The 21,737-nt window shown below is 40.1% G+C and overlaps 1 protein-coding gene across 5 annotated transcripts in view; it reads left to right on the top strand.

Annotated features, from left to right (window-relative positions):
* The window catches only part of RMDN2 (regulator of microtubule dynamics 2), an 81,272-nt gene that overhangs the window by 47,280 nt on the left and 12,255 nt on the right, over positions 1 to 21,737 (top strand). For 2 of the 5 annotated variants that reach the window (XM_073791441.1, XM_073791440.1), the window contains exons 8-10: positions 2,834 to 2,932; positions 9,064 to 9,117; positions 9,206 to 9,286. In XM_073791441.1, the coding sequence (XP_073647542.1) occupies positions 2,834 to 2,932; positions 9,064 to 9,117; positions 9,206 to 9,286 (234 nt within the window). The other 3 variants (XM_019942538.3, XM_073791443.1, XM_073791442.1) reach the window with 3 other exon arrangements.

Raw genomic sequence — 21,737 nt, 5'->3', positions numbered from 1 at the left:
AGACAAGGATGTCCACTCTCACCACTCTTATTCAACATAGTTTTGGAAGTCCTAGCCACGACAATCAGAGAAGAAAAAGAAATAAAAGGAATACAAATTGGAAAAGAAGTAAAACTGTCACTTTTGCAGATGACATGATACTATACATAGAGAATCGTAAAGATGCCACCAGAAAACTACTAGAGTTAATCAATGAATTTGGTAAAGTTGCAGGATGCAAAATTAATGCACAGAAATCTCTTGCTTCCTATACACTAATGATGAAAAATCTGAAAGAGAAATTAAGGAAACAATCCCATTTACCACTGCAAGAAAAAGAATAAAATACCTAGGAATAAACCTACCTAGGGAGACAAAAGACCTGTATGCAGAAGCTAAGACACTGATGAAAGAAATTAAAGATGATACCAACAGATGAAGAGATATACCATGTTCTTGGATTGGAAGAATCAATATTGTGAAAATGACTACACTACCCAAAGCAATCTACAGATTCAATGCAATCCCTATCAAATTACCAATGGCATTTTTTATGGAACTAGAACAAAAAATCTTAAAATTTGTATGGAGACACAAAAGACCCTGAAGAGCCAAAGCAGTCTTGAGGGAAAAAAACAGAGCTGGAGGAATCAGACTCCCTGACTTCAGACTATACTACAAAGCTACAGTAATCAAGACAATATGGTACTGGCACAAAAACCGAAACATAGATCAATGGAACAAGATAGAAAGCCCAGAGATAAACCCACGCACCTACAGTCAACTAATATATGACAAAGGAGGCAAGGATATACAATGGAGAAAATACAGTCTCTTCAATAAGTGGTGCTGAGAAAACCGGACAGCTACATGTAAAAGAATGGAATTAGAACACTCCCTAACACCATACACAAAAATAAACTCAAAATAGATTAGAGACCTAAATGTAAGACCAGACACTATAAAACTCTTAGAGGAAAACATAGGAAGAACACTCTTTGACATAAATCACAGCAAGATCTTTTTTGATCCACCTCCTAGAGTAATGGAAATAAAAACAAAAGTAAACAAATGGGACCTAAAGGAACTTCAAAGCTTTTGCACAGCAAAGGAAACCATAAACAAGACGAAAATACAACCCTCAGAACGGGAGAAAATATTTGCAAACGAATCAACAGACAAAGGATTAATCTCCAAAATATATAAACAGCTCATGCAGCTCAATATTAAAAAAACAAACAACCCAATCCAAAAAATGGGCAGAAGACCTAAATAGACAACTCTGGAATATCTCAGAGTTGTTTAAGTGACTGAACTTCAGTTACTCTCATCAGTCTGGATGATATCTTAAAACTATAATGCTAAGTGAAAACAATAAGTCAAAGAAGGAAATAAACAACGTATCTTTTTTTTCAAGTTCAAAAAAAGAAAAATAAGCGTAGCAATAAATTAACATTATACAGAAAAGCGAGGGAATAATTTGGGGGGATCGTATTTTCTTTGAAGTATAGTTGACTTACAATATTATCTTAGTTTCAGGTGTAGAACGTAGTGAACATAGTTTTTATAGATTATACCCCATTGAAAGTTATAAAATATTGGCTATGTTCCCTGTGCTGTACAGTGTATCCGTGTAGCTTATTTATGTTATATATAGTAGTTTGTACCTCTTTTCTTTTTTTATTGAGCTAAAGTTGATGTACAATATTATGTCAGTTTCAGGTGTACAAGATAGTAATTCACAATTTTTAAAGGTTACACTCCATGTATAGTTATTATAAAATATTGATGGAATAATTTTTTTTAAATAGAGGTTAATGGCTACCTAGAACCCTAGAAGATGGGATTAGGAAGGAAGACACTTGATGGCATTGGGAGAGCATAGTACCCTTTTAAGAATTCATTTCTGAATCTTTTTAAAAAATATTTAATTAATTAATTAATTTGGTTGCACTGGGTCTTAGTTGTGGCCAGCAGGCTCCTTAGTTGCAACTCTCAGGCTCCTCAGTTGTGGCTCACCAGCTTCTTAGTTGTAGCACGTGTGCTCCTTAGTTGCGGCTCGCTGGCTCCTTAGGTGCAGCACCTGGACTCCTTAGTTGTGGCAGGTGGGCTCCTCAGTTGTGGTTCACCAGGTCCTTAGTTGTGGCATGAGAACTCTTAGTTGCGGCATGCATGTGGGATCTAGTTCCCTGACCAGGAATCAAAGCTGGGCCCCCTGCATTGGAAGTGTGGAGTCTTAACCACTGTACCACCAGGGAAGTCCCCGAATCCTTTTAATCTTTTATGTTATAAATCTATTATTCATATTTGGGAAAAGTGAAAAAATTTAAAAAGAAAGCAAAAAACAAATGGTAATATGAGGTTTAATTTTGGTGTTCATCGGGTTTAAAAAAAATTATCCTGAGTTATAAATATTTATGCCGGGCCCTCACTGTACACTCCTCGTGGGTTAAGGATCCCCGTTTTGTTTACATTTCTGAGATGCTGCATTCTGGGTCAGGTTGGCAGCATGGAAAAGGTGGCAAGAGAGCAAAGGTAGGGTCTTGTAGCTACTACACCCTGTGCAAAGAAATACTATGCGTCATCTCAGGATCAAGAAGCACATGAACAAAGAGGATCAGCGTTAATCCCCACCCCCACCCCGTTTTTCCCTCATTGGACACAAACCTTATGAGTATTTCAAATTGGTTTGGTAACCAATGCTTTTAGAGCTCACAGTTTGTTAGAATTATGAAAAAAGGAAGGCAAAATATTAATACCATAAAGGTGATATCTCACACTCATCTAACTGGGGAGAGATTATTCATTCAAAAGGTGAACAACTTTCTAAGAGTGATTTGCTCTATATTTGCAGGTCTCAAAACTGAGCTGGATTGAGAAAAAAATGGCTGCTACTCTGTTTGGGAAAATACCATCTGCAACTGTACAAGAAGCTTTGCAAAATTTCCTTAAGGTACATTTTGTCTATCCATTATTTCAGTGTCAAACTGGCTCCTATCTGCACCAGGCTCTCCTACTCTTGCTGTCAAGGAAATCTTTCTCTTCTCCATTTGTTGATTTCTAACTGTAAGCCCAGATTGAGTCCTCATTTTGGCATGTCCAAACTACTTCTTAGATCATAGTTATTCCCTAGGTCCTGGGTGTGGCAGCCCTTACTGCCAAATCCAGTGTAGCTTTCCAGGTCGTGTGAATATGTGCAAAAGCGTTCATGCCCTGATTATTAGACTTGGTCCTAAATACTCCTCATTATCCTAATATAGAACCAGTTTCATCTTAAAGAACTAAGAGTTTCCAAGAAGGGGAGTTATTTAAAAAGTCACTCTATGAATCGCAGACAGTTCTATGGAACATTTGTGGGGCATCAGACCAAACCAGTATTTTCATTCCTGTCTTAAAATGTACAATTGCTATGCTGATAAAACTCTAAATAGTAATGTGTGTGTATGCGCACATGAAAATGTGTGATACATCCACCCATTTAACCAACTTCCTGTTGGGCTAATCTCTTCATCTTTCTCTGGAACCAATTATGGAATCTTATAGATACTAAGATTTTTTTTCTTTCACCACCTGCCTACTTCAGGTTTGTAACAATGTAGACAAAACCAGGCTCTGATTTTGGTAACTGTCCAACATATTGTACAGGCTAATATTTTTTGTTATATTTTAGGGATTGATTTTGTAGAACTGAGAGAGAGTTTAGAGATCATATAATCTAAGATGGCAAATATGTTGCATTGCACTTCTCTGAACAGTGAAAAAATAAGTATTCTAAAATCAAGCATGAGCCCAATGGAAAAAAGTATGGGAATACAAGTACAAGGGCTGTAGGTTTCTTATTTTTTATTTAGTGTGATCTTTTTTGTTTTATAACAAAACAAGACCTCAGGAATGTAATTTCTTCCAGTGTCACACAATGGCAGGTCAAAAATAGGAGTGCATTATCATCACTTCACCTTTTTTCTACCATTGAGAATTAGTTCTCCCATGTTAAATTTTACAAGAATAGAGATCATGGTGCATTTAAGATAAATGATTTATAAAAGGTGCTATGTTCATTAGCAAAAAATTTATTTGAATTTGAAACCCATTTTTTCATAGTATCAAAGTTATAACTGGAGGGTCAGGTTTTCAGGACACTGCACGAAAGTTCTTAAGGTGCTTATGCACCTGAAGTATTACACAGATAAAAGTAGTAAGAGGCACAATAATGTAGGGTAAGATTGCAAACTCTAGAACCAGAGCACCTGGTTAAATCCCAGTTCTACTTCTTACTGGCTGATTAACACTGAGCAAGTACTTAATCTCTCTCTCTCTCAATTTAATCAATAACATGGAGGTTATAGTTGTTGTGAAGTTGTTGTGAACAACCCTTCATAGTGTTGTTGTGAAGATTAAATGAGTTAATACAAGCAAATTGCTTAGAGAATGCCCAGCAACTCATAAGTGCTCAATAAAAGCTCACAGAGTTTTAACTTCATTAAAATGTAAATACCTTGGCAGACCATCTTTGCGACCTCCCCATTTAGTTATGACTTAGATTGTCTGAAATGCATTCCATGGTGTTTGTCAAGAGGGCGAGAAGGCATCAGGAATGCTTCTCCCCGTATTTACTGCAACACCTGAGGGTATGAGGAGACTAAGGCGTGGAGGAACTAAGAAATCTAGGACGGAGAGGAGTGGAAAAGGAAGCAGCGCATACCTTGGATCCCACACCCCAAGAGAGTCTGCAACCCCCTGGTCCCAATAGGGAGTCACGTCATTGGAACCCAGACTGTAGAACTTCTGCACCCACTCCATGCCTCCAAAGAGGGTTCACAGGAATGAGTCCCCAGAGCCATCCAGTTCAGTCCTGTAGAGATCAAGAGCACTGGCTTTGGAATCAGACAGTTTGAGACCCGAACCTTTTCCTATATGTATGACATGGGCATGTTTATTTCTCCCAGTCATAAATTTTTCATCTGTAAAGTAGGCATGCATAATAATACCTCCTTTATCTGGTTTTTGTGAAAATTACATAAAATAATGCATGTAATTTTCTTGGCCCAGGGTCTAGCACATTAAATGCACTAACTGAAAATAAATGTTGTTATTAGTTTGCTCATATAACAGGTGAAATCTGGTCCTCCACAGTCTCAAAGCATCTAGGGAGGTGGTTTTAGACCAGGAGTCATCTGTGAATCCCCTGCTGGAATTTTTTCAAGCTATAGCATGCTTCCCACCTCATCCAAAATTATGGCATGATTCTCTCGGTCAGTGGTTTTTAACCTTGTCTATACCTTAGAATCATCTGGAGAGCTTTAAAAAATGCCAGCCCGGGCCACAACCCAGACTAATTATTTCAGAATCTCTGAATATATTAAGGTATAGTTTATATACAATCAAATTTACCCATTTTCTGTGTAGTTCAGTGAAATTTGACAAATTGGTATACTCGCATATCCATCTCCATTTCAAGATATAGAACATTTCCGTCGCCCTCAAGAGCTGTCCTTGCCCCTTTGCTGTCAGTTACCCCTGCCTCGTGCCCCAGGCAACCACTGCTCTGTTTTCTGTCACTATAGCTTAGTTTTGCCTATTCGAAAATTTCCTATTAATGGAATCTTAGAGTTTGTACTTTGTGTGTGTCTGGCTTCTTTTGCTCAGCGTAATGTTTTGAGCTGCAGTCATTCTATTGAGGGTATCTGTAGTTCTTTTTGTTTGCCTAGTAATGTTCTATCATATGGATATACCACAATTTGCTCATGCATTTACCTACTGGTGGATGTTTTCATTGTTCCCGGCTTGGGGCTGTTATGAATAAAGCTTCTGTGAACATTCATTTGCAAGCTTTTGTGTAGACATGTTTTAAATTTTCTTGGATAAATACCTAGGAGTGGAATTGTGGGGTCATATGGTGAGGGTTTTTAAAGCTTGATCAGCGTTTTTAAAGTTCTCAAGGTCCTTCATGTGCAGCCCATGGCATGGTTAAGAACCACTGGATCAGTGTGTGTAGTAAATGACAGGTGGGGCAATGTTGGCTACCCTGATGTCACTCACTGTTTGCAGTCACATGATCCCTGAGTCTTCCTTAGTGGTTCCACCAGCTGCAGAGCTGTCTTCTGTGCCTTGATATGACAGAGGGCTGCTGCACGAGGTTATGAGGTGTTTTAAAAACAAAGCTAATTTATTCAGCAATGTTTATTAAGCACATACCTAGTCCAAATGAAGGGAACACAGAAATGACCAACACAGCTCCTGCCTCCAGGGAACTTGGACAACCAACACGAAGTAAACAGGTACAGTATTCTCTGCCAGGTGTTGTGATAGAGTTATAAGAGCATAGCTAGAAACTGCCCCTTAATCAGAACATTCTGTTGAGTAACACTACCTTCCTTGTTACTCAGCTAAGGCCTTTGGCAAAGGTCAGGATCTGCTCCGTTTTAGGACTTAGGTGTTGTTAGTAGCCTGCCTATGTTCCTTTGGACTTTTTTTTTTTTTTAACCATGAGTACAAAAAGAGATGTTCTGATTTATGATCATTCTGGTTAATTTGACATAAGTGTTAAGGTGTATATGCAGAATTAAAACTCCAACATTAAAGAAATAAGAAGCTGCTGTGTGCATATGTTGGGGCAAGTTATCTAGATAGGATTTGTTCAGAACTGGGGCAACTACTGGACATAGAAGGTACAATCGAATAAAGTTTACTCTAGGTCCTTTTTTTTTCTTCCACTTATATTTCAGTATAATTGGCATGCAGCACTGTATAAGTTTAAGGTGTACAGCGTAATGATGTGACTTACATACATCACGAAATGATTATCACAGTAAGTTTAGTGAACATCAATCATCTCATGTAGACACAAAATTAAAGAAATAGAAAAAAAATATTTTCCTTGTGATGAGAACACAAGATTTACTGTCTTAGCTTTCATATATAACATAAGCAGTGTTCATTATATTGATCCTGTTGCACATTACATCCCTAGTACTATCTCTCTTATAACTGGAAGTTATAACTTTTGGCTGCCTTCATCCAATTCCTCTCCCCTCCCAACACCCTCACCCCCACCTCTGGTAACCACAGATCTGATCTCTTTTTCTATGAGTTTGTTTGTTTGTTTTTGAAGCATAATTGACTTGCTACACTATGTTAGTTCCTGGTGCACAACATAGTGATTCGATATTTCTATACGTTTCAAAATGATCACCACGTTAAGTCTAGTTACCATCTGTCACCATACAAAGATATTACATAATTATTAACTATATTCCCCACACCATACATTTCATACCTGTGACTTATTTATTTTGTAAATATACAAAAATTGTATTAGTGTGGCTCGAGAAATGCACTTAGTAAACTCAGAGAGTTACAATGGAAATAACCGGACAAGTAGAGAGGAAGTGGGAGGACCAGAGCCCATCAGCACCATGGATGGCTCTATAGGACTTTCAAGACTCTGGCCAGGACTGGACTTCCTTCAGTCTGTCCACAGCCTTGCTGTTTCACTAGCAGGTTCTAGGCCAGATCCACACACTGTTCCTCTGAAAGAGGTACACCCAGTCGGGCTTCCCAACCCAAGAGATTTTGTCCTCCTCTTCCTCCCAGGACCCTTCTCTTTGGGGTTCTGTAGAGAGTAAATGGCCTTTACAAGGGATGTGCTCCTGTAAGGTGTTGGAACCCTCCTCAGCACCCTGGGTCTTGCTTTCCCCTCCATTCGTATCCATCCTTAAAATGTACGTATCCTTTGACTCAGCAGCAATTCAACTTCTGGGAATCTCTCCTACACATGTAATCACATGCACACAAGCATATAGGAACAAGTATGTTCGCTGATCATTATTAGTAATAGTGAAAAATAAGTCTAAATGTCTAAGGGAGAATGCTTAATTTAATTATGGTATATGTGTAGTATGAAATGCAGCTCTTAGAAACCATGAGGGAGATCTTGTATGTGAACACAAAAATGTATCTGTGGTATGTTGTGGGGAAAAAGTTTTGGACCAATATGTAGGAAATGGTCCCATTAAAAAGTTTTTTTTCAAAAATCAGTTCCCTTTGGAGGGGGCAGGTTACTCTGCTTGGTAAAATGTCTGTAGGATGCATTTGTCAAACTGTTGGTAGTGGTTACCCCTGGGGGCTGAGATCGTAATTGAGAATAAGATTCTAATCGAGAAACTTTCACTTTTTAATTTTGGAAATGTCTGGATTGTTAGTGTGTTGTAAAACAAGCATATTTTTATAAATTTTTTAAAGTATCCTTCTTTTGGGTTCTGTGTCCCTCTGTGTTGGGGGCCGGGTCGGGTTGGGAGCTTCCTTGCATAGACCTTTACAACAGCAAAACCTGGCTCCGATGCAAAGATTGACTTAGGTTCTAAGAAGAGCTCTCTAGTAGCAACACCATATACCTGGCGGAATTCTTATTTACGAGAGATAGAGAAAAGGAACTGGTACGTAAGACATTAGTAGATGAGGGGTAAAGTACCTTTATAATACCCACTTATTAAAATCTGCAAGGAGGTCTGCTACTTGGACTAGTTATTTTAAGCATCTGCATTTTCTTTGAAAGAACTTGATGTGATGGACCTCAGTTATTATTCAGCTCATATGGAGTGTGTTGAGATCATAAGAAATCAAATATTAATGTAGTGGAAGATGCTTGCCATGTGATGTCAGTCACGTTCTACTCATGCTTCCCAAAGAGATTGTAGGGACTTGTCCTGGGGAGAGTGTATCACCAGTTGTTTTGTCCCTGAAAGAAAAAAACACAAAAGATAGAGAAGGGGAAGTGAGGAAGATGGTTATACAAAGGATGGTTATACCTTTGTTTTGTATAACAAAGGTTATACAAAATCTTAAAGTATCTCATTGCTTTGTAAACTTTATGACCACAATAATAATTCTATTTTAATGGATAAGCTCAAAAGCTATATTTCTACCCAAAGGATACTTGAGCTAATAAAATGATTCACATGTGACACAACCACCCTAAATTCTTAGGGCAATTTGGTTAATGTCTGATTTATTGAAATATATCTACTTTACTTATTGTTTTAGTATTTCCCTGTTATTCTCTTTTCTGTTTTCTCTGAAAATCAGGTCGAAGAACTACACCCTGGGTTTTCTAAGTCCAATTACATGTTCTTGGCCAAGGTAATGAAGACCACAGTTTTAAGATCACTTTGACTTCATTACACAAAAATGTGATTAAGCTTCATATTGATTATTTTTTCATTTCTAGTGTTATATTGATCTTGAACAAACAGATGCTGCTGTGAAGTTCTGTAATATGGCAGTGTTGCTTCCTTGTGTTACCAAAGAGGTAAGTCCATACGGTGACAAGGAGCACTGTTTATTTTATTAGTACGATTCCAGCCTCAAATATGAACAACTGGCTTAGATACATCTGGAGGTTTTTGCTATCCTAAAACATATTGACTTGGATTTAACATGTACTATGACGTTTTAAAAATTGCTATAGGGGGCTTCCCTGGTGGCGCAGTGGTTGAGAGTCCACCTGCCGATGCAGGGGACGCAGGTTCGTGCCCTGGTCTGGGAAGATCCCACATGCCGCGGAGCGGCTGGGCCCGTGAGCCATGGCCGCTGAGCCTGTGCGTCCGGAGCCTGTGCTCCGCAATGGGAGAGGCCACAACAGTGAGGGGCCCGCGTACTGCAACAAACAAACTAACAAACAAACAAAAAAATTGATATAGGTAACCCTTCCCCAGGAGACCCCTTGTATCTTTAAGGAGCACACAAATCGTGGGCTAGCAGGTAAAACATTGTGATGCATGTTAGGTGTTACACAGCAGGGAGTGGGAAGGGCCCCACGAGGAAGGATGGAGGACAGCATGATTCTGGGGAGCTGGTGATTAAACTGGGGTAGGCAGCAAACAAACTAGACAGGCTGCCGCCTTACAGCAGGAGAAGGCTCTGTGCAGTTGCCACTGTCAGTCCCCAGCGCACAGCACGTTGTGTCTGTCGAAGGCCGTGAAGAGGACTAAAAATATGTACTAACATTTTCTTGATCTTTGAACACCATTAACGTAAAAGAAGGTGTCGCATTGCTTCTTGCCTTTTTCCCGCTAATTCAGAATTCTGGACGTGCTGTAAGTTTTAGGAGTTTCACAGCATTAACAATTCAGTCTGTGTTCCTGTGTACTGGAATTGCGGGAACAAAAGGAAATGAATAAATGTTTTCCTGCTCCCTTCTCATAGCACATAAACATTATCAGCCTGTGAATCGCAACTGAATAGAAATACCTCAGAAATAAGTACTCCTCCTCTGCTGTTGGAGCAATACAGGCTTCAGCGTTTGTTGTGATCTGGAACATAAACACGTAAGACATGCCCGCTGCCCTCTAGGAGCCTGTAGCCTAGAAGGGAACATAAGGTATATATCCAAATAAAGGGAGCTCAGGGTAGAAAGCATGAAGTGCTCAGAGAGGTACAAATCATTGGTTATGGACATATTGAAAAGGGGGAAATTATTTTCACCTGGAAGAGATCAGCTAGCATCAGAGGTGGACCTGGAAAGACCTGTATAACGTGGAGGTGTGGGCGAAGCACGTCACGGGCGGTGAACAGAAACACAGAGGTGGAGAAGCAAAGGTTTGTTTGCCTGGAGTGGAAGGACTATTCAGGGCAGTCATGGGAAATAAGTCTGGAAAGGAGAAGTGAAACAAGACCTGCGCAGGACCTTCCAGGTTCAGGGATGCCTGTGTCTGTATACAGGGCTCAGCAGCAGCCACCTGCGCAAGGGCTTGGCCTGCTTCTGTGTTTGGGATTTCCTACGGGGTTCATTATCCTTCTAACTCTAATCCCTGGTTGGCTCCATTGGTGAATAGGAAATACGAAACAGCACTCTTTATCTAAAAGACAGTTTGTGTAACTTTTTCAGCAGGAAACAGATTTTGTCCCTCTCGTTGCTTGCTCCGTGTTAGTGGTTGGGACCCTACTGTCTTTTACATCTCTCCCGAACGATGCCAGTTTGGGTTACATGCAGTCCTTTTAAACTGAGTGTCTATGCATTCTTACTAGAATAGGAGATTAAAATACAATACGATAGTGAGGTACCTGGTTTGATATGCAGATGTTTATGCATGACATTCAGTGCTCTCACAGGCGGTCTAATATTTACCAGCTTCAGGGTTTGATCCTTGGTCCCTAAGTCTTCTCTCCCCTTTCCTTCTCCCTACCTGCCAAACCTATCCTCCATGGCTTCAAATACTACGTACCTGCCAGGGGTCCTCAAATTTGCGTCTCTAGACCTCTCCTCTGAGTCTGGACCTGATTATCCAACAGCCTGCTTGACATCTCTGCTTGGATGACTCATAGACATCTCACACTCAACTAGTCATCAGGCCTTTGCGTCTGCTCTTCCTTCATCTGCCCCTCTTAGTAAATAGCACCTCCACCCACCCAATTAGAAAAGCTGGGAATGATCCTTGACACATCCTTATCCCTCAGCCCCCAAACCCAGATGTCTACCCAGACACCAAGTTCTCGTAGTTCTTCTTTCTTTTTTTTTTTTAAATTTATTTATTTAAATTTACTTATTTTTGGCTGTGTTGGGTCTTCGTTGCTGCGTGCGGGTTTTGTCTAGTTGCAGCGAGCGGGGGGCTACTCTTCGTTGTGGTGCACGGGCTTCTCATCGCAGTGGCTTCTCTTTTTGCGGAGCACCGGCTCTAGGCGTGCAGGCTTCAGTAGTTGCAGCATGCGGGCTCAGTAATTGTGGCTCAGGGGCTCTAGAGCACAGGCTCAGTAGTTGTGGCGCACGGGCTTAGTTGCTCCGTGGCATGAGGGATCTTTGCGGACCAGGGCTCGAACCTGTGTCCCCTACATTGGCAGGAAGATTCTTAACCACTGCACCACCAGGGAAGCTCTCTCGTAGTTCTTCTAATACATGCCTTGAGACATCCAACTGCTCGCTCTCTCTCTCTCTCTCTCTCTCTCTCCCTCTCTCTCTCTCTCTCCACCTACCACTCCAAGCAGGGCACCACCCTCTTTCACCTGAGCTACGATCATGAGAGCCTCCCAACTGGTCTCACAGCTCCTTGCCCCCTGCCCAGTCATTCTTGGCTCCCAATATCAGCCAAAGCCACAGATTAAACATAACCTTCGCATGTCACTTCCCTGCTTGAAAACCTTTTGCTTTTAGGATGAAGTTCAAAATTTTTAGCATGCCCGTCAGGGCTCTGATCTAGCTCCTCCCAATCTCTTAAGCTTCATATGTTCCCCTCTCTCCCCCCCTCTACACTGTGTTCTTTCCCGCCTTGAGCCCTTGGGGCACAGTGTTCCCCCTTTTGGAAACATTCCCCTACAAACCCTCCATTCCCTTCACCAGCTTTATTCCTACTCATCCTTCAAGCCTCACCATCAATGTCATTTCTTCAGGAAAGATTTCCTTGACACTCCCAGGCAAGAAAGTACCTCATACTTTTCCTTCATGCCATTTAGCACAGTTGTGATTATATAGTTATTTGTGTGGTTGGTTCATGAAAGTAGCAACCAGGTGTGTTTCATTCATCACTCTCTTCCTAGTGCCAAATGTACTGCCTGGCGTATAGCAAGGACTCAGTAAGTACTGGTAGGAAAACTCAATAAAAGTGCTAATAGTAATAATAAATAGAACCGGTAATAAATGTAACTAAGAAAGCTGAGCAGTGTGGAACTATTTATGTAATAAGCACAACAGCCTTAGCAAATATTTCCCGCATTACTTATTTTTTCCAGTGATTTGTATTCCTAGCAGTTTTTTTTCAAGTGGTTAATGTACTGTCAGGAATATCTCAATTTCTTTTTCAGTTAGAAAATCGAATGAGGCAAGTTATCTATAGTACCCACTCTCTCTGTAAAGGTTTTCGAGGTTGAAGTGTATCCCGTTAGTGATTTTGCTGACCCACTTGTTTATTTCCAAAATATCTAGCATTGGCACTCATTACAGCGAAGGCAGCCCAGCCATCGCTTTTCTCTCCCTCCTGTGAACTTGCATAACATTTGTGCTTCTTTCTGTGGCACTCGTACCCTCTTCCTGGCATTGCAGTCATTTGTGAACGTGACTTCTGTCCTTATCAAGGAGCTTGGAGCTCATCATACTGCACTTAATATCGGGAATGTCAGCCCTTGGGCCTCTAGAGCCCAGATTCATGCACATAAGCCACTTTACAGTTTCAGAATCTGAAATTACAGTATTTTATTATTCATGTGGACTTTTCTTGACCCTAGATAGGTAATGTCAGCTCCTGAGAAACATTTCTTCTTTTAAAATTAAAGGGAGTCCTGTGTCTAAGGCAGTGTGAGAATGATCACTGAGTGAAATAACAACAACGCTGGCAGCCTGAAAATTGTTTGCCTGGAGGAAGAGTCCAAGTTATTGACTCAGAGCACACTGAGAAGGCACAAATATAAAAAGCATTGTGTGGTATGTTGTGCTACAATGAGGGATGTGCTAATCCGGTAAAGAAAAATACTTTTAAAATTGTTATAATATTTTGAAGTGACATTAATCACTCTTCTAAGGCAAACAGACTCTTATTGGACAGTAAATACAATGTATCAGAAACAACCACAGGGAGAAGATGCCTCTGGGAGGGCAGGAAGTAAAGAACTTCTTTATATTTAGCAAGGTGTGTAGCTGTCTTTGAAATTACCTGTAGTTTAAGTCCTGGGCTGCATTTCCAACCTGTTCTATAGACTGAGAATCATCACTCTCCTTAGTAACCACTCTTAATAATAAAATCCTAATTTTTTTTTTTTTTTTTTTTGGCTGCACCACACAGCTTGTGGATTCTTAGTTCCCCAACCAGGGATCGAACCCAGGGCCCTGGCAGTGAGAATGCCAAGTCCTGACCACTAGACCACCAAGGAATCTCCTAAAATCCTAATTCTACTTTAAATGTGCTATCTTAATTAAGACCTCATATTTGATTATCTTAATTAAGACATCGTGTTTTCAGGTAAGTTTAGAAAGTATAGTTAGTCCACAACTCTTCACCTGTCTTCCTGTTCTAGGGATGCTACAACTCAGAGGGGTGGCTGGATCACTTACCAAAATCCAGCAGTGTTGTCCAGGGTCTCATTTGTTAGAAATTCATATTTGCCTATTTCTTTCTGGTTTAAATGTATATCTTATGCATTAACTCATCTGTGTTCTCCATGCCTGGAGAATTAATTCTTCCTATACATTAAAAAACAATCAATAAAGCCATTTCAGAGTGGACAGAGTGGACTTTCCCACTGTCTGAACAGACATTTCGTGAATTATAGGCAGGCAATGTTATTCTGTTTACACCCTCCTGTTTCTACTCTTTTGTCTCCTACCTTCTATTCATCTGCATTCGAAATATATTATTTCTTAAGCTTTCTCAGTATGTAATGGCCTTAGCTGTATACTTTAAGTTGATCTTAAAAATACCTTAAAGAAATTTCTTAGCCTTCCTTGTAATTAATTTTCTTAAAATAACTGATGATGTAGAATCAGTTTGGGATCAGTTATTTTTAATCAGTATGCAGTCTAGTAAAGTTGATGTTTGATAAATCATTACCCAAATGCTTAGAGCATAATGATTTAATATAAATGAGTCTCTCTCTTATTTATCTCTGTAGCATAGAGCATTGATGTATTTAATCAAAACATAATATTTTCTGACTCTTTCAGATCAAATAAATCTATGTTTTTGAATGTGTTTGAGTGAGTGAAAAAAATTACCTTTATTCATTTATCTTGCAAATATGGTGATGCTCTGCCAGAGGCTTGGGATACAGTGAGAAGAAAAACAGATCCTGTCCTTGCCACCAGGAATTCTGTAGTCTAGTGGAGAAGGCAGGCACTGAACAAGTAAAGCGATAATGTGGGATGAGTGTAATGGAAATAAAATCACAGAGATTTATGAGAAAATAAAACTGGGACTGCAACCTGGACCGGGGGCTAAGAAAGGCCTTCCTGAGGTTTTGATAGGTAACCTGAGATTCTAAGGAAATTAGAATTTAAACCCAATGGTTTAAATCTTTAAGACTTTCTTGGGTGTGGGGGGCTTGTTAAAAATATGGATTCCTGTCCTTTTTCTAGAGAGAGAGAAGCTCTGCGCTGCAGAGCGTGATGACAGCAACCTCACTATCAATGTGACTCACTCAGGTTTCTGTCCGTTGAGTTCTGCTCTGCCGGCTTAGTGCTCAGGCTGTCCCTGAGTAAGAAAACAGAGGAAGGCAGGTGGCAGCTGGGTTCTTGGCATTGCAGCCACAGGAAATGATGACCTTTGAGGACATGGCTGTGGACTTGACTCAGAAAGAATGGGCCTGCTGGACCCATCTCAGGGGAAGCCGTGCAGAGACATGATGCTAGAAAACACCAGTCATTGGCTCTCCCTTGGGTGTGAGCTCTGAAATCAGATGTGACTTCCCAGTTGGTTCAAGGGGAAGAGCTGAGGTGGGGGAGGGAGAAGATTTCCCCAAGGCCAGCGTCTAGGCTGGAAAGTCTTAAAAACTAGGACATAACTTCCCTGCAGAATATCTGCAGGAAGGAGCCATCTAATGTCACGGTAAGTTCGTGAGGGTGAGGTCTGTTTCTCTACATTAGAACTGATCCGCAAGTGGGGTAACTGAGGAATGCAGAACGATCTCATGACTTCGGTTTGAGGTGAAAGTGTGCTGTCTCAGCAGAAAGGTTTGGGTAGTTTGAATCTGGGGAAGAAAGGAGTAACCTGAGCTCACAACCATAGTCTGGGTTCTTACAAGAGGACATTTGCATAAATATGTTCAAACATCAAGTGCTTGAAACATAATGAAGGCCTCAAAATTACTCAGATAACTGTACAGTGGACATGCTGCAAAGGAGAAAACTTCTGTACCTGCAGGAGAGTCACACACCCTGTAAAAGTAACCAGGGGGGCAAAGACTTTAACTAGAGGTTATCAATGAAGGAATGAGCATAAAATTCATATGTAGCAGAATGAATAGATGAATGGATGTGGACAGACCTTTAACAGCCTCTCATCTCCTCAGTAGCAGAGATTTCACACTGGAGAGGAGTTCTCTGAATATAGTGAGAATGGGGAAATATTCACTCACAGCTCCACATTGACTGAACAAGTGTTAACGCACACTGGAGAGAAGCCCCGTAAATGTAACGAATGTGGGAAACACTTTAGCCAGAGAGCTACCTTTTGTTCACACCAGAGACAAACCCTTTGCAATCATTATGGAAATGCCTCCAGTAATAATTCATCCTTCAAATGACACAAGTGAATCACACTGCAGAGAAGCCGTAAGAATATCATCTATGTGGTAAAGCCTTTAGTTGATGCTCTAACCTTAGCCATACAACGGCATACACTGGAGAGGAACCCTAGAGACGTAATGAATTTGAAGGAACCTTCAGTCCCAGCTCTAACCCTTATAGACACCAGAGAGTTCACGCAGGGGAGAAATGCTGCAGCCTTCAGCCATCTCTCAGGCCTTGGTCTGCACAGAAAACTCAAACAGGAAGGGACACAGCAAGTCTTTACCAGGAGGAGGAAGCCATTTGGGAAATACCAGACAATTCATGCTGGAGACGCAATTCAATGAAATAAACATGGGAAACCCATTACTCATAGAGCAGCACTCCAGGGCACGTGAGGACTTCTACTGTATCAGACACTCTCAGTGTCATGAATGAAATGATCTCACCTTAGTCAGCCTTAAAGTTCTCACACTTGGGAGTTCCTTAAGCCTCAAGTCAATGTAGAAATGCCTTCATCTGGATTTTATATAAGAAAATTCATACTCAGGGAAAAAAAATACTCTATCAAGAAGAACCCTTTAGTACACAATTCAACATATAATTAGACTTCTGCCAAATGACATATTACTGAAAATAATACCATGTAAAGATGTAGAACTGTGATGCATTCTTAGAAAAGTTGAATGCAGATTTTGGTGAGATGTAATAAACAATGTGATAACCCCTCTTCAGTAGATTTATTAATCTACTGAGTTGTTGCTGAAAAATCTAATACATGGGTATTTGTCTTTAAAAAAATCATGAGGGCTTCCCTGGTTGCGCAGTGGTTGAGAGTCCGCCTGCTGATGCAGGGGACACGGGTTCGTGCCCCGGTCCGGGAGGATCCCACATGCTGCGGAGCGGCTGGGCCCGTGAGCCATGGCCGCTGAGCCTGCGCGTCTGGAGCCTGTGCTCCGCAACGGGAGAGGCCACAACAGTAAGAGGCCCACGTATCGCAAAAAAAAAAAAAAAAAAAAAATCATGAAACATTATGGTGAGTAATTGAGGCATTTTCCTTTACTGCATCGCTGTTGATCAGCTGATCAGTTTCAGTTTTGTACGCAACTGTAAACGTATTTACAAGGACTTTGTTTAATCAGAAAATACCTTTTAATGTAACGGAAAAAGCGTAGAATACAAAACATGTGTTCTAATTATTCTATTTGTGTTTAAATATGTACCCACATGGCAAGGGTGAATGGAAACATGGACAAACAAGCACAGTTTATAAGTGATTCAGATATCCCAGGTGATACTGATGGGGGTGGTATACACACCATATTTTATTAAATAGAAATAGAAAGATAAATAGAAAGGTTTGGAGTTGAGAAATATGTGAAAAAGCACTGTATCAAGTGTACAATATTGCTGAAATGTTGAGTTTTTGAGAGAGAGAAGAGATGAGAGCCTTGTATACCTTTTTCTTAAAAGCAAGAGAAAACCATTAGAGGGTCTTAAGCAGCAAGTAAAACAATGAGATTTTTAGAAGGACGCAATAGCTACCATGTGGAGATTGACTTGGATGGGAGGAGAGCAAAATCGGAAGTTGGAATACAATTTAGATAACTTCTGCAATGACACAAACATGAGCTGATGACCTGGACCAAGATGATGGCAGCAAGGAGTGAAGAGATGAGGACTGATTCAACAGATTTGTAGGTAGTATTGTCTACAGGACTTGGATATCGAAGATGGAGGACTGAAGAATGACATCTTGGTTTCTGGCATGGGAACCTGACCCGGGCAGGTGGCAGTACCCTTTATGGACACAGGGAATATTGGAGAACCAGATTTGGTACACAAGGAGAGTTCAGTTTCGGACATTTGGAGTTTGTGTTTGTGAGATTTTCAGATCCATTAAGTGATTGAATATTTGGCATATAAATGTCTGAAACCACAAGTATGGCAGAGATCATCCAGAGAGGTTATATAGTGTGTGAAAAGCAGAGGGCAAAGGATCAACCCTGAGAAACTCCAGTGTAATGGGAGGGAAAGAAACCTACAAATGAGATTGAAGGAAGTGGCCAAAGATGACAGGACTCCAGAATCCAAGGGACGGCGGAAGTGGTCAACTCTGTCAGACACTCTAGGGGAGTCAAGACTGTAATTAGCAGATGAAGTTAATGATGCCTATGTCATTGGTGATCTTAACCCAGACTGTTTCAGTGGAACAGTATAGGAGGCAACAGAGCGCAGAGCACTAGAGGTGAGAAAATCCAGTCAGTACGTGCAGACACTGCTCCAATAATTTGATGGGAAAGAGAGGAGAGATGTAAGGTAGAAGTTAAAGCAGTGCTTGAATTGAGAAATAGTTTTGTTTTGGATGGAAAATCTAGGAGCATATTTAAATAGTAATGAGAAAGAGCCAGCAAAGAAGGAAGGGTTCAAGAAAGACTAGAGAGGGGGAGATAACTGATAAAATTAGGTCACCAGGAAGTCGGAGACGGTGGGATCCAAAGCACATTAAGGTCCTGTCCTTTTGTCACAGGCTAGATAGAGGAATCGATGGGTTTGTAGTGAACCAGGGTAAGTGCCCCAGGGGGGAAAGGGTTTTAGTCTTTGAGTGAGAGTAGGAGGGTGTGGAATCTAAGGTGGGTAGAAAATAAGTCAAGGCAGGAAAAAGCTGATAGAGAACAAGAAGGATAAAATCGCTCCATGAACCTATTGAAGGTTGAAAATTTGATGTATTAAGCGTAATTGGATAAATGACCCCAAAGGATAGGCAGTGTTCAGAGAACAGGATGCCTATTTCAGAGGTGGAGCAGTTTTAGGTCTGACACAGCCCAGGGTGCACTCACAGGGGTGGTGGGGAAGATGAGGAGACACCCTTCTAAAAGGCTGGGATACACGGGCCGTGGGAACAGTGAAGTCTCCAACAGTGGTGGCGGAACTCGGTGTGGAGACCAAGACACCAAAGTCATAAAAAATAAAAGTTAAAGGAGAGTGACCAGGAGTTTGTTAACAGCTATAAGAAATGGTCGAGAGCAATTATCCTGTACCACTGGCTCTAACCACTCCCTCATCCTCTTCCCGAGCCCCTCAGAAATATTCTTTTAGCAAATACATTGCTGGTTATGCAGAAATGACTTCAAAACAAGCCTTCTAACAGGGGTTCCAGGGAGCGCTGTCTGGGAAAAAGGGGAGGAGTGTGAGGTTGAGTCAGGGAAGAGAGACTAGAGAAGAGCAGTTTTGGGGTGAGCACCGAAGAGGATTCATGATCTGACGGGGGTACATTTGGGGCAGTGACAGAGGAAAGCATGACTGGAGGTGCTGCTTTTAGTTGGTGGGGGGTTTCTTAAGCTAAAAGGCACTGCCAGTGTCCTCTATCCATTAAAAATAAATTAATTAAAGACTTAAGTGGAAACCCTGGGAAGGAGGTAAAGTGGGAGGGGTGTGTGTGTGTGTGTGTGTGTGTGTGTGTGTGTGTGTGTGTGTGTGTGTGTGTGTGTGTGTTGGCAGTTGGATTGGGTGGGAGTATTCTTTGTGGTGCCTGAGGGCAAATATTGCTAAGCCATGATCTTAATTTTAAATCTTTTATTGTAGTTTAAGCATATTCATTTCTTTAGGCATCTAGTTGAAACAAGTCTCTCATCTACATAAGAAATTGGTTCCTAGATTTGGGAAATTGTTACTGAGCTCCGGTGTCTAACCACTTGTTTAACAGGCATTTATTTAGGGTCTTCTAGGTACCAGGCACTGAGCTGGCCCTAGGATTACAAAGATAAACATGAATTATGGCTTTTTATAAGTTCTTTTAAATAATGCATCACTATCATAGATTCATTAACCATATTTTCTTACAACCTTCAAAAATATTGATTTGATAGAAGGTATACTCCTAGTTGATCAGACACTACAGTAGAATCAGTGGGTTAATGTTTATGATTAAAACTATTAAAGAACTTCCAATTTTTAAAAAAATCTGGCTAACAGCTACTTCCAAAATCTACCTTGTCCAGTTTTCCTCATCTGTTTATTTTAAATGTGTTAACATTCCTTAAATCCTTTCTGATCGATGCTCAGTGTCTGTTAAACACAAAAGCGCATAGGAGTACCTTGCCATCTGAATTTGTTTCTACTCTTCCTAACTTCCACACTTGTTTTAAGGAAATAACACATTGGAGTCCTATAAAACATATTACATGATTTTTAATCTTAAATATAAACTACCTGATAAAGTAGGTAGTTTGGATCTTGTAGTGGAATCTTGTCTGGATCTTACAGAGGAATCTCAGATTTCTTCAAATTCTGCTGCTAGGGCCTCTTCCACATGTTACAGCTGAAGAAGAAAACAATGTTATCATTAACACGCTGGTGGATCCAGTGTGTCAGCTTCTATAGAAGGGGCTCACCTTCCTGTATCCACCACTCCAGACCAGCTGGAGGAAGAGCCTGGAAATCACTCTCCACATCACTTATATTTTCAGAGATCTGACTCATGCCTGGTCCTAAGAAATGCACAGTTTCTTTGTAATGGTCTTTAAAAGAGTATTCCCTCATTCAACAAAAGTCTACTTCAAAGTACCTAGAGTATGAGGTTGAATGTGTGAAATCTTTTTGTGTATTTGTATTTTCTTTATAGGATAAAGATGCACAGAAAGAGGTGAAAAAAATAAACACTTCCTTGAAGAGGTAAATAAAAGAACTTGCTCTTCAACAAATCAGATGTGGTCTACTAAAATTTAAACTAATCAAAGTTGTGCTTTTTATTATCCTTTTTTCTTTTTTGATGTAAGGGTAATGTGCTCAGATATCAAGGCAAAACCACGTTTCTGCAGAAGGCATTCCACTAGTAGCACTACAAAACTAATCATGTTATTTGGAGGAATCTATTTCCTATAATGTCACTACAAAATGATCTTTAAACATGTATGCTTTAAATTTTTCCTATTAAACTATAGTCTTCAGAATAAAATATTTAAGTCAATTCAATAAAATGAACTCAAGTGAGTGTTTTATTGCTGCTTCAGTGGTAACTTTACAAAACAAAACAATTTCATTAACGTGAATGAAAAATGGAAAAAAAGGCAAAGGACATGAACGAGTTGTTGATAGGAGAGGAAAAACAAAAGGGGAAATATAACTAGTAATTTTAAAAATGTGAAGAAAATTACAATAAGATACTGTTTTACCATCAAATTAGCAAGGATTTCTTTTTTTCTTTAAAGAAACGTTCAGTGCTGGCAATGATGCCATGAGATGGACCATTCTCATACACTGCTGCTGGGAGGGCATTTTGACACAAACATTTGGTAAAGTGTATCTAGAACCTTAAAAATATAAAAACTCTTTAATCTGTAATTTCATTTTATGGAAATAATCTTAAAGAGAGAAAGTACACTTACGCACAAATGTTCATAACAACATTATTTTTTACAGCAAAACACTATGTCCAGCAGTAAGAAAGCAGTTAATCATATTTGAATAAAACTGTAATAGAATATTATTTTGACATTAAAAATAATTTCAAAAATGACATAGGGAAATGCACAGACAATCTTAAGTTCAAGTA

Source organism: Tursiops truncatus, chromosome 14, assembly GCF_011762595.2.
Source record: "Tursiops truncatus isolate mTurTru1 chromosome 14, mTurTru1.mat.Y, whole genome shotgun sequence".
Taxonomy (NCBI): domain Eukaryota; kingdom Metazoa; phylum Chordata; class Mammalia; order Artiodactyla; family Delphinidae; genus Tursiops; species Tursiops truncatus.
The sequence above is the reverse complement of the archived record's forward strand: the minus strand, read 5'-3'. Positions and strand labels throughout refer to the sequence as shown.